The sequence below is a fragment of the Anopheles funestus genome, chromosome X, assembly GCF_943734845.2.
Source record: "Anopheles funestus chromosome X, idAnoFuneDA-416_04, whole genome shotgun sequence".
In the NCBI taxonomy this organism is placed as follows: Eukaryota; Metazoa; Arthropoda; class Insecta; order Diptera; family Culicidae; genus Anopheles; species Anopheles funestus.
The window spans coordinates 16,437,819-16,450,648 of NC_064597.1; the positions used below are offsets into that span (position 1 = coordinate 16,437,819).

At 43.5% G+C, this 12,830-nt stretch overlaps 2 protein-coding genes across 6 annotated transcripts; one reads left to right on the top strand and one right to left on the bottom strand.

The window, feature by feature from the left end:
- The first annotated feature begins 3,634 nt into the window (after nucleotides 1-3,634).
- LOC125763089 (probable Dol-P-Man:Man(7)GlcNAc(2)-PP-Dol alpha-1,6-mannosyltransferase) lies at nucleotides 3,635-7,259 on the top strand. Its single transcript, XM_049425946.1, has 7 exons — nucleotides 3,635-3,787; nucleotides 3,919-4,611; nucleotides 4,687-4,819; nucleotides 4,909-5,608; nucleotides 5,685-5,825; nucleotides 5,896-6,000; nucleotides 6,074-7,259. Exons 2-7 carry the CDS (start codon nucleotides 4,486-4,488, stop codon nucleotides 6,984-6,986), a joined length of 2,118 nt encoding a protein of 705 aa, XP_049281903.1. The 5' UTR covers nucleotides 3,635-3,787; nucleotides 3,919-4,485; the 3' UTR covers nucleotides 6,987-7,259.
- On the bottom strand, nucleotides 7,053-11,781 carry LOC125763699 (uncharacterized). Of its 5 annotated transcripts, XM_049427130.1 has the most exons (4): nucleotides 11,440-11,778; nucleotides 11,112-11,355; nucleotides 9,381-9,628; nucleotides 7,053-9,262 (listed from the first exon to the last, which is right to left on the bottom strand). In XM_049427130.1, the coding sequence occupies exons 3-4, from the start codon at nucleotides 9,592-9,594 to the stop codon at nucleotides 8,823-8,825; spliced, it is 654 nt and encodes a 217-aa protein (XP_049283087.1). In that variant the 5' UTR covers nucleotides 9,595-9,628; nucleotides 11,112-11,355; nucleotides 11,440-11,778; the 3' UTR covers nucleotides 7,053-8,822. The 5 variants fall into 5 exon arrangements, with proteins under 5 accessions (XP_049283087.1, XP_049283178.1, XP_049283450.1 ...); XM_049427221.1 differs by having other exon boundaries at nucleotides 11,119-11,781; XM_049427493.1 differs by lacking the exons at nucleotides 11,112-11,355; nucleotides 11,440-11,778 and adding an exon at nucleotides 10,817-11,061.
- Nucleotides 11,782-12,830: the final 1,049 nt, after the last annotated feature.

Genomic DNA, 12,830 nt, shown 5'->3' on the forward strand with positions numbered 1-12,830 from the left:
TTTTGCGTTTTTCAAGAGTGAAACATTTTACGCTTCCCTACATAATTTAGCATGAAAATTGTATCCACCACAGCCAGTGCAATACAAAAATTCCCCATTCAGTGTGGGTGACGAGGATCCCTTCGACTAAAAGAAGAAGCAAAAAAGGCAGGGGTAGTAAAACCAAGGATATTATTAGTGAGACTAACTGCTCACGCCAAAACCGACTCCGATGTTACGTACTGTGCTTTTTGTTTCAGCAAAAACCGTTTGAAGTAATTATGCGTAGGGAAGGTGTTAAAGGAGACAGACGATGCGAACAAAATACACCTAGTTGTTGCATACTTTTTAAAAGAAACGCACGCTTTATAACTTTAAAAAAGGGAACCGGAACATACAAATAAAACAGTATAGCTAGACACACATTGTAAAAAACGCCTACAATTATGCAATTCGCAAGACAAAATTAGCTCATTATAGCATTTACTAAATTTAGTAAAAAGTCATAAAATATGGCTGGTAAGTTCATAGAAACTAGATAATAGCTGTGGAAATTCCGATTGAAAAGATGTGGACAATTTGTTAAAGCTGTTGGAAAATACGAAGGAAACTCTTCAAACAACCTGGAGATTTGTCAAAATACTTAAGATAACTGCGAGAACACGAACGGGAATCTCTTGTCGGGAATAGTGATAAACTGAAATATCTATGGCAAACGAATGATTCTCTTGAAAATGAGCAGATCTGAGCCTTTGAGAGTATGGATGTCGCTCCGCAAATGTTTGATTTAGTTCCAAGGGTTCCGAAGATGTCGCGAGTAGTCTAGAGTTGTCCGAAGTACACGGAGTAATTCGGAGTCGATTTCGAAATTCAGTTTTTCAGCGTCGAAGTCGTGAATCTACTCCTGATTCCCATTCACTAGTGTGCGGCGCACTCCAATCATATCCATAACCGGAAGTGCAAATAAGAGAGTTAAAATGTTCTCAGCGACATCCCGAGAAATCTGTTGCGGATAGAGTTGGAGGTTATATTTCTCAAAACAATCCTTTTCTTACCTTTTCTCCCACCCAACCGGTTTATATTCAAAAGGTGATTGAAGTCGTTTAAAGCGAACAGAAAAAAAACGATCGCGTGCCAGAAAAATCACTGAAACTCCTCGTTCCTTCTCTGGGGAATGCTTGCCTCTATCTTGGGTGTGGGAGGAATAGGAAAATACTAACGGGCGGTAAAAAGGGTGATAATAAAAGAAAGTAGAATCTGTTCTTCTATAAAAAAATGAAGGACATTCTCGTATAGCACAAACAGGGACAAACGAATCAAAAGCAATTTCGCAGTGTGGGGTACGGTTAAAAAATAGGAAGAAAATATCGAAGCACACACACACACACTTATACCAGGGGGTGGTGATGTACCCGGTTCGGTGTAGTACACGCACGCACGCACGTGTCAATTTGCAGGCATGAAAGGATGCATTGCTTCACCTCCTTCCTCTTCGTCCCTCCCTCCCCCCGCCCTCCTCCATCTATAATCTTATACCCGGTTCTTGAAGGCTACTCGTACCATCAAACGCTCGGGAAAAACGAAAAGCGAAAGCGTTTTGTAGCGCAGCTGAAAGAGATTATGTCCTCTCCAGTGATCATTACGCTTGACTGCCATTTACGCGCACGTGTGTATGTGTGCGTGCGCGTGTGTGTGTATACTTGTATTACCTCATGCTTAGTGTAACTAGAACTTCATGTGGAGGTTTGGAAAATGAAATATCCTTACCTTTCGGTGGTGTCACGAGAAAACCACGAAAAATAGTAGACGATGACAGCAAGACAGTAAACGATTGGGGAATGGAAAGGAGCATTTTATAGCCACACATACAGATATACGAGCATCATTCCAAGGAAGGAAATGGGAAATTCGGTATCGCAAGCAGTCTGGGCTAAGGATGCTGATAAAAAATGAGTTACAACGAGGGTGACATTTACTCTTCTTTTCTGCTGAAAACCCCCCCCCCCCTCCCCCCTTTCTCTCCTCTTACCCTCCTTCTTCTTCTTCTTCTCCTTTTCCTCTTCTTCCTCTCATCCGGTTATAAGAGGTGGTGGAAAACTGGGATGGAAAATTTTATTATGCTATCTCGCCCTCCACCACCTCTCCCGCACATTCACTACTGGAAGACATACTGAATGGATATGATTGCTCTGGTAGTCCTAACGATGACTGAGCCGGAAAGTTTGGAAAGGAAAATGACTTTTTCGTTTAGTAGTTGTTCTGTTTTTCCCTTTTCTTTTGGAAAGAAACAAATCAGCCTGGCACGTTTTACGTTTCATTTTATTTTCTAACCATCCATGTGGAAGAGAATAAATTTGTCAAACTTTAAGATAACCTTGACTAAAGGTTCGGTATCGTTTGCTTCTGTAAAGAAGAAAAAACCACAAAAGAAGAAGAAGGAAGATTGTGTCATTTCCCACTTTCATTTTTCCACACTCAATGCAACCACGTGGCAGGTGCGTTGTGCCGCCATTGCGTCTCGATCGACATCCACCAGTAGAACAGGAAATTACAATTCCAAACCTTCATTCGAATAGCTCAAACGCAGCGCTAGAATTGGAAACAGTGTCTCCCGACACAAGTCACCCTCGTTTGGAATAGGTTTCTCTCCCCTTGTACGTTCCCCCGTGTATGTGTGTGTATGGTTTTTTATCACTCTTTTTCTACCCATTTCCGGTGTCAACTCGCACACGCGCGCCGGAAGTATTAGAAAATTTGAATTTTTCAATTACCGCTACGATGCGCTTTTTTATCCGGCGTGTGATTGAGAGTGACCAGGCCACAAGGACGCGGAATCGTAACAGCTCTCGGGCAAGGGAGTTAAAAAAGGGCCTGGGAGACGGGACGGAGGTGCCGTTTCCGGGAGCGGTCGTGCTGCTGCTGCATCAGTGCCCAACCCAACAACGGATGCGAATCTAAGCTTGTGCTCAATGCGGTAATAATTCATTTTGCCACTCGGGGGTCCTCCCCGGCACGGGTGCATTCGGACAAATGCAGTCGTTTTAAAATTACATTCCATTCCCGTACTTGGTGGAGATCGGGGTCGAGCCAAAGTGACAGCGTGAACCGTGGACATGAGTTATTATCTACGTGCCGAACAGAGTAAATCGTTGGGTTTTGGTGCGGGATACAGATGTGATGAGTGTTCCAGGCTGCAATGTTGAGTCCCGGTAGGGCTAGAAACCCTGGAGCAGATTTAATTGTTCTTTTGCACTACGAAAATATTTATTTCGGAAGTTATGTTACAGGTAAAAAGATTATTAGTTATGATGTAACTGATTTGAACGTGTTCAATCCTTACGAGTTTTTACAATAAATGATTATTTTATAGCAAACTATGCTATAAACTGCATCATGAAACAAATTGCATACAATAGCTGCATTCAACCTGCAGCAACACATGCTCATATTGATTTCAAATTTCATCAACTTTATTTTAATGGACTTATAAAAACAGGGAAACACATTGAACGTTTTGAATTAGGATACGAAAGGCGAATCATAACCTTAAATACTTAAATAATTTATCCTACCCATATTTTTTATGCAACGACCACTGTTCATCAATATCGACATAAACAATAGCGGAACGAAACGTCATCTTTGTCGACGCCATCAGCTGCTGCGCTGACGTTTTCATGTTGACATCTGGTCCCACGAGAAAATCAACCGGTCCGGTATTTTGTTGTTGTGATGTTTATTTTGAGCTTTGCTCATTTAGAAGATTTTTCCCGTTTGCACGCACGTCCCGCCGGTCCCGCTGGTGCAGGTGAGAACTTTTCTACCGTATTTGTTATTTTCACAGCTTAGTTCATGGATTCAGAAGTGGATATGCTTAATGCAAGAGACTCTGACTGCACTCGGTAATTGATTGTGTGGAATTTTTCCTTTTTGTTCCAGCACAAATTGTAGAAAAGCACTCACTAAGGACGGGAATTCTTTTTCCCTTATCGTGCCATATCAAGCAATCAACCACATTTAATCGGATTCGTTGAATGCAACAAAGTTTGCGGTGGAATGGAAACGTAAGACGTTGGACATAATAGCAAAGTAAAAAAAAACACCGGAAAGGATTCATACCCATGACGCGTTTTGGCTAAATAATGTGAGTTATGTTTTCTTCTCCCGTCCACATCATCTGGCCGCATCTGGCAAGCCCCATGCGTTGATGCGCCTGTCGCAGTTTATTTTAGACGTGTTCTGCTAGTAAAAATAGCTTCGCTACGACACATTTGAACGCTTGTCACCGTACGGGAGCATCTGCAGTAGCAGCAGCAACAGCAGATCAATACAATTACACACAGTGCCAACAAAGTGAACACGCAGGAAAACATTCGAGGCTAAAAGGACCTTTCCCAGGGCTGGTTCTTGATATACACGGTGGATTAGTAGTCGATCGATTCTAAACATCGGACCCGCGCACATATTCTATGTCCGTGGCCCGGTAGCAGCAACACCGTGGGGACGATGTCGGTGCTAGTGTTTCTGATTGCAGCCGCCCACTGCGTGTACACGCCATTCACGAAGGTTGAGGAGAGCTTTAACCTGCAGGCGATACACGATCTGCTCTATCACCGGACGAATCTTACCGAGGTGAGTACGGGATCTATGGGGAATGCAATTTTGGTGAAAAGTGATATCTAATGTGACCATCATACCGATTACCAGTACGATCATCATGAGTTTCCGGGCGTGGTGCCACGCACCTTTCTGGCACCGCTGTTCATCACGTTCTTGGTGACGCCAATCGCAACACTGCTTGAAATGTTCGAGATCAACAAATTTTGGATGCAGTATGCAGGTATTTCACATAGAATTATTTTCTTTTTTTTATACTTCGGATACGAAAAGAAACAACTCTGAACAACTGTTTTTTTATCCCATTTACAGTGCGATTTACACTCGCCGCCACGGTCGTTTTTGCTTGGAATCGGTTAATGGTGACCATCCTTCACAAGTTCGGCGTGACGGTCGGTGTGTGGTTTATGCTGATCACTGCCACTCAGTTCCATTTCATGTTCTACATGAGCCGGCCCCTTCCGAATATAATGGCCCTACCGCTAGTGCTGCTTGCAATCGATTTTTGGCTAAACCGGTGCGTCAAACGCTTCATCGTTTGTTCCGGTGCGGCAATCATAATATTCCGTGCCGAACTAGCGATGCTGCTCGGTCTGTACCTACTGTACGATATTTACTACAAGCGGATCTCATTGTCGGTCTTCCTGCGCACCGCCATACCGGCCGGTGTGTTTCTGGTCGTGCTCACTGTCACCGTCGATAGTTATTTCTGGCGCCGGCTACTATGGCCGGAAGCGGAAGTGTTTTGGTTCAACACTGTGCAGAACAAAAGCTCCGAATGGGGCACCTCGCCCTTCCTGTGGTACGTTTATTCCGCGCTGCCACGTGCGATGGGTCTTTCGATCGTGTTTGTACCGTTGGGGTTGTACCTGGAGACACGCATACGGTCACTGGTTGTGCCTGCGGTTGTGTTTGTGCTGTTGTTTTCCTGCCTACCGCACAAGGAGCTAAGGTTTATTATCTACGTGTTTCCGCTGTTTAATGTGGCTGCCGCTTGTGCGTGCAATCGGCTGTAAGATACGCTCACTTTCGCAAGCAAAGAACAAAACCATTAACAATCTTTTTTTCTTCCACACTTTTTGTTGTAGGTGGCTTAATCGGCAGAAGAGTCTGTGGAACAAATTTCTTTCGTTTGTATGTATCGGTCATCTGTTCGGGAACACACTGCTCACGATGTTTCTGCTACTGGTGGCCGGTACTAACTATCCCGGTGGAGTAGCCATCTCTAGGTAATCCTTACTGCGTTTGGTGGACGTGCCTTTTCGCGCATCCCTATATTACTTTTTCTTCTTCCATCAGATTCCATCGCCTTGCAGCGGGAGAAACGAACATATCCGTCCATATCGACAACCTGTCTGCCCAAAGTGGTGTTTCGCGATTCGCTCAAATTAATCCCGACTGGACGTACGTTTTTCTTAACGCATGCTTTGGTTTTCCATCCATCGTCTGTTAATTACTGCTTGCTCCCTTCTTATAGCTACAGCAAACTGGAGAACCTACGGCCCGACGACGAAATGTTGCACCGGTTTGACTATCTGCTAACGGAGGCACAGGATAAATATTCCGACAAGATGCGCGTCCTATCGCAAACGCACGAAATTGTTGAATTTGTCGAGTGCTTTAACAGTATCGGATTGCAGTACCGGTCGGTGCTACCGGTGAAAATTAAAACCAAACCATGCATCTTTATTATGCGCCGTCGGTACGATCTCGCCAACGATCGGTTACGGTGGTCTTCCGTGTTGGAAGGTAGTGGCGAAGATGCATTTAATGACGCAACACCCGTGCCTCTTTCGGAACAGGATGAGGAAGAAAAGGAAGATGAAGAGGAAGAGGAAGACGAAGAGGAGGAGGGAGAAACAGAGAAAGATGATGTAACTGATGGTGACGAGCAGCCAGTGCCAGGCAATGATGACGATAAGGAAGATTATGTAAAAACGGTAGACGAAGAAAAGCGACCGGAAAGACGGAAACGAAGCTCCTTCGCGAACGCAGCCTATCGGACTTATTACAAACGACCTACTATGCTACCGCTTCTAAAGCTTCGGCGTGCTGGTGCGAAGGAAGCAACCGACCATTCGGATAGCATCAATCAACCGGGCACGACAAAGGACGACGAGGAACAGGAAGCTGATGACGGTTCGCTAACGTCAGCGGAACGTGCCAAGCTTGCGTCCTATCTGCAGACGAGCAAATCCACCAGCCGGTTGAAGGAGGCGCGTAAGCTCATAAAGGAGGAAAAGATGCGCAAGATGGCGAGCAAGCTAACAAAGGCAAGCTTCAGTGAGGTGTGCAATCTGGACCGCATGTCGATGAAGGAGTGTCTCAAGAAGCTGATCGACGACAGTGGCACCCTTGCGGACGAATTGGACGACGATGAAGAGGATTAGTCTGCGGGAGCCTGAAATTCGGGAAGAAAGCAACGCACGCTAGTACTCGTCTGCAGTGAATGCGCGTTGTGTTTCAGAACAAACAAAAATGAAAAAACTCTTTATTTTGTTTTAGTAAATATTAAGTATGTTTGCCAGGGTTACTGTTGGTTTACTATAGCTGCTGGATTGGTTGACCAGAGATACATTGTGTATTTGTATATAAACTATATAGAAATACAAGCCCCCAGGCGTGTGTTGTGCTGCCGCCGAGCAAAACGGAGCCCTCATCAATCAAGCCTTCCTTCGTTTCATTCTACAACCAACATAGCAAAATAGCATCGTGAACCTTCTATACACTGTTCTGCTGCTGCTGCTGCGTTCGCTACCATAAAAGGTACTACCGTTTAATATATTTAAAATATCTTTCGTGATAAAACTTTCTGGATTGGTGCTAACCGGTTTGGTTTCATCTTCACGTTAACGTTTTATCTTATTGCAAGAGTTTGGTTTTCTTCTTTCAAAAGAAAACAAACTCATCACCCTGTAAGGAAGATGTACCCAGTCGTCTAGTATTCGTCAGTGCGTGGGATGGATAAAATTTTGTTGTTGAGAAATTATCAACTGAGGGATTCGAGTTTAAGTGGCGAAGCGGGATCCATTTCTGGCTTCTATTCAAGATGAGCTTTTAAGTGAGATGGGTTTAAAATCTTTCATTGCGCTTAGAAAAATAATAGAATAGACAACACCTCATGCATGGTTTAGTTAAGATAGTTTTGAATTTGAAAGGTCGATACGTTACTCATATGTAGTGACACAGAAACAGAGACATAGAGTTGCTCCTCAGATATTGAGAACCAAGTGAAAATTGCTAGATCCTGAACAGTTTCCTCCAGGGAAGTAGTAAACTCGTAGCATTTACTCTATTACTTAGAGTATTGGCTTTACTGAATTCTGAACACGAATTTGTATTTTTCATAGGATACAATGAATTCATAAGGACGTTAGTTTAGTTGATTTTTTTCTTTTCTTGGAAGTACACTTCGATATCACCATTTTGTTGTTTTAAGGAAATTCATTAAAATTATGGATTTTAAAAATAACGTCACGAATAATTTCATCCCCTTTCCAAGCAATGCTGATGTACGAGATAGGACACGGCTAATGATCGTTATCTAGAACTCTTGCAAGCTGTCGATTCTCCCTTGATACTTGAAGAACTTTGGAGAGATTATAAATCTACCTCTAGACATTCAAGTTTAACTTGAACAGAATCCAGAAATGGCTCTAATTGTACCACTAGAACTCGAATACCCTGCTAGATCAGTGGAAACATGCTTGTTTCGTTAGAAGGGGAGCACCACATTAGTAGAAGAAAAAGTTTCGTCAACTCGTAAGCAAAAAGGAGGGTAACCATATTATATTTGGTTAGAAGGAGAGATTACACACGTTAATCGTTTAGGCCACAAAGTTACTAACTCCCAAACATTTTTCATTTCCTACCACACCCCCAGCCACATTCTGGCGGCGCTGTGCAATGTAGTGATTCGTTGCGGAAGCGCGTGAAAGTCCGTGCCAGAATCAGAGTAACTAACCCTTCTGCTATCAATATTCAAATTTTCTTCCGCATACGCACTCCTTTCCCTTGCCGTACTCCCATGCGGTGTCTTTTCTAGCCGTGTTGGTAGTGCATTAAAAATCGTATGAAAACGTGTGTGCGTTTCCTGTAATATGGTGTATAGTGGGTGTGTGTGTTTTTTACGGGCACTAATCCTGTATACTTTCCGGGTGCACTAAGCTGTGCAGCTTTTGTTATTTGCTTTTTTATGGGAGAATTGTTCGGTCAAAGGTTTTCCTTCACTGTTGCTCTGTTTCGTCCGCATCGAGCTGTATGGTGGTGTGGTTAGAGTACAGCTCGTAGTTACCGCTCTGCTCATAATCATCGCTACCATCGTCCTCGTCCGTGTTCAACCGGGGACCGTCACTAACCGAACTTTGCTGTTCGGACTGCACCTGATACGACAGCTGACCGTCGGTACCGCCCGAACCACGGTGCATTGCATGTTTGCGGGCCAGCTTCTCCGGACGTCGTTGCTTGTACTGCTGCTGCTGCTGCTGATGGTACAGCTCAATGAGCCTGGTTAGATTGGTCGACTCCGAGATCTGTACCTCCTTTCTAATCTTGACCACCCGGTCCTGCACCAGGTGCTGGTAGAAGCTGTGAAAAAAGCGGCTCGCTGGCACCTCACTGCGATTCGCCAACCGTATTGCCAGGTGATCCGGTATGATAAGGGTATCTGAGGGGTGCGAAATCGAGAGAGAGAGAGAGAAAAAACCGAAACATTGTTAATTTAAATCGCTACCCTAGCCAACAACGTTCCGCTACGCGACAAAAGTGTGCGTTGCAGCACCAACCGATCGTTTGCGTTTTCTGCTGCATCGGATTTGTGCTCGGATCCCAGAAGAAGATGTAGTACAGCGACAGCATGATAGCGACAAGCGATACGCACAGTACGTATGCCGCTACTGTAAGGATGCGTATCGCCTTCTGATTCTGCTTCGCCTCGTACAGCCGATCCTTCGAGTCTTCGCCCGCGAGCTTAATTTTCTCTTCCGCCGTGTAGCTCATGGTGAGTATTATCTTTCCCGTCTATCGCATCGGGCTACGTGCAAAGGTAGGAAATGTGTTTCAACTAATGTAATTGTTTTTACTTTTAGAAAATTAAACGAAACCAGTAACGGTGGATAGTTTTCTATATTCCACTGCATCCAGTGCATGACTGGGTACGTGTCTGTGTGTGTGTTTTTTGTCTCGTTCAAACGCAGAACAACCGCCTACATAGGTTTAAGATTTCCATACGTGACAGTAAATGTAAACACATTAAACTCTGTACCGGACCTACACACAGCTGTGTGCTATTTTTCATCCAGCGTGTAGTAATGTGAGCGCAAGAAATATTTCACTAACTATTTAAATTGCATTCGAGGGCCAGGTTTTCCTTCCTCCCACCCGTTCCCTTTTGGAACAAAAACAGGCACAATTAAGTAGTTTTACATCATCGTACTCGCATTACTTTTTACATATCTTTTGGTTGCATCGTGATTTCATTTGATTACATCACAACAATATCAACTTTGCTATTACCGTTGTATACACTTACTTATTTCCATCTACCATTTTGTATGCTTACTCTTTGACCGCATACAAATAAGCTCAAATTGTTTCGCGTTTCGTACGGCTAATTACGTACGCGCGTGGAAATAATTATTGATTTTTCCAAACCACCGTTGCGCGGTCGCTCGATTGAAAAACGGAACAAGTCAAAAGGAGACCTCGCATGGATGCTGGTGGAGCAAATTTTTTTGTTTGCTGCGGGTGGTGGGGGATTTATCCTTACTTTCGTCCTCGCTTTTGTCCTTGATGCAAGATAAGTGTGTTATCTTTCAAGTGTCTGTTATTATCCTACTTTGTATTCAGTCTAGCTTTGGTAATAGAAAAAAACGGTTAGATAAGGTTGATTTGATACCGTTCTTTAAATGGATTACTTCAATTAAGAACACACGCACAATGAACACACATCCATAAAGAGACACACACGCACTCGTCCTTCAATATGCCGTAGGTCAGTGAGCTGACCGTAAAGGAAACGTCATAGACATAAGCTCCTGCCCTTTTGTAGTACGATGTACCGAAATTAGGTTAAGCATTCCGCTCAAGTTATACAGCCGTGATGAAAGCAAGCTAATTATTTTCCACATCCTTTCATCGGCTTTTTGTGTTTTTTTTTGTTACCACCACTTACGGTCCACAAATCGCTGCGAACAGATTTTATTAGCACTCACTCATATACCTTTACCGTACGGGAGGAATGTGCTGGATTTATGGTTTAGGAATGTCTTCCACACCCGAGCTATAGGCGCACGCTTTGATCGAACCGGGAAATGCATTTGCCTGCCCCGGCTAGAACGTAGCAAAACGATTTACGAGCTCGTCTTTATAGACAATATGGAAAACAAACACAATCACACACATACACAACAGGCACACATGGTACCAAATTACACAGCACGGTGCAGTGGAAAAGTAAGCGCGGCCGGAACCGCTGCTATCTGTTTTATGTTTGTTCTTGATGGTAATAAATTTACATTTTACGTTTTGCGCATCGCAGCCGTTTAAAGAGCATATGGTTTTTGCCCAAACCTTCCACACCACCAGACTCCTTGTATTGGTGCGGCCAAGGAACCAGCCAAGTGATACTTTTCCCTCCGTGTCGCCAATCGTACAGTGATGCTTGACGATTCGTTGATGGTTGAAACGTTGTGTGAAGTGGATTTTACGCGGTTCGGTGCACACGTTTTACATCCTTGATGGATGTTGCGTTACTGCATCCTGCAGGGAACAGCACCGAAACAAAACCAAAATAAAAAACCCCGCAATGGTTTGCTGCTCACTACATCTACCACTCTCTGTTACCGTTGAAAATTTGCACGGAAAATTGTTCTGCACGCTAACAAAAACGCCACAACAGTGAACAACGACAAATTGTGTATAATGCGCTATCGGGTTTTGCTCTAGACACTGTCAAAAAAGTGCTCCCTAGCTCACTTGGTGGATGGGCCAAACTTCCTCTTGGTTACACACGCGTACTTTACTGGGGGAAAATATGCTCCAGATTTTCCCAGTAAAACGAACCGGTTACTCTCTCGCTCCCATACAGGGAGGGAAACAAAATAAAACTCCCATAATCAATGCACACAATGTGATGGTGGCAAATGTGCGCGGTTTTCTTTTGTATCGTATGCTGCGAGAGCGCAAGAGAGTGTTTCCCGCAGGAGCGGGAAAACAACGGAATGAAAATCTCGACCGCATAACCTACCTTTGCTCGCATAACCCTCTCCCTATCCGGCCGCTTTTGGCAGGAACAACAATAGGCTGGCAGATAGCGAGAAGCATCTAAAAGATTTTTATGTTTTCCGTTAATATGATTTGTTAATGTAGTAGTTGCAGAATAAGTGTAGTTTGATTCTAGAAAACAGAAATCTGTTACCAATGTTTTGTTGAATTGAGAGTTTTTTTATCCGGAAAATCTCTTCCGGATGGTTCTCTAAGAACCACGTGCTCCAGATATCGGAAACCGATAAAAGGGCCAGTCTCTATAAACATGGTTGTTACGTCAAAGCAATAAAAGAGCTCTGTTGGATTGAAGAACTCCAAAAGTGGATACTCTATTACATCTTTCAAATTGAGATAGTCTTCACTTTAAGGAATTTATGTCGTTAGATTACCGTTCAAGCCTACTAATGAATACTCGTTATAAACCTAGACACTCAATTTAGACATTATCTGCAGAGATCTTGCCTTTTGTCATAGTCTGTAAGATCAAATCACCTGACTTGGTGAGATGTAGAGATGTTTGTAATTTGTTTCATAAAAGACAATTGTGTCATTAAATTGATATGTTGGGTTCTGATAGAGTATGATAAGAGAGTAGGTTACACTCCAAAGTTCGCACTAAGAAAACTATTTAAAGAACGCGTTTACAAGATTGATAAATAGGCATTACTGTGGGATGCTTCTCAATCGTACTCTGCTACACTACTAACTTTACGGCAGTCTGACTCTGGGGATCTCGCATGGTAATAAAGCTTGATCGATCTTAACCGTTGTTTGCTGACCAATTTAAAAACACAATCTACATGATAGAAAAGCGTGCATACTGCCATCCCTTTCGGGTTATTAGTTAGACATATTTATACGTAATGTCCTGTCTTTAATGCAGTGGTGAACATACAAGAGCTATGTTTTATGTAACGTACACCGTTAATCCTATTATGGTCAATGGTATCGGAAGTACTTGGGACTCC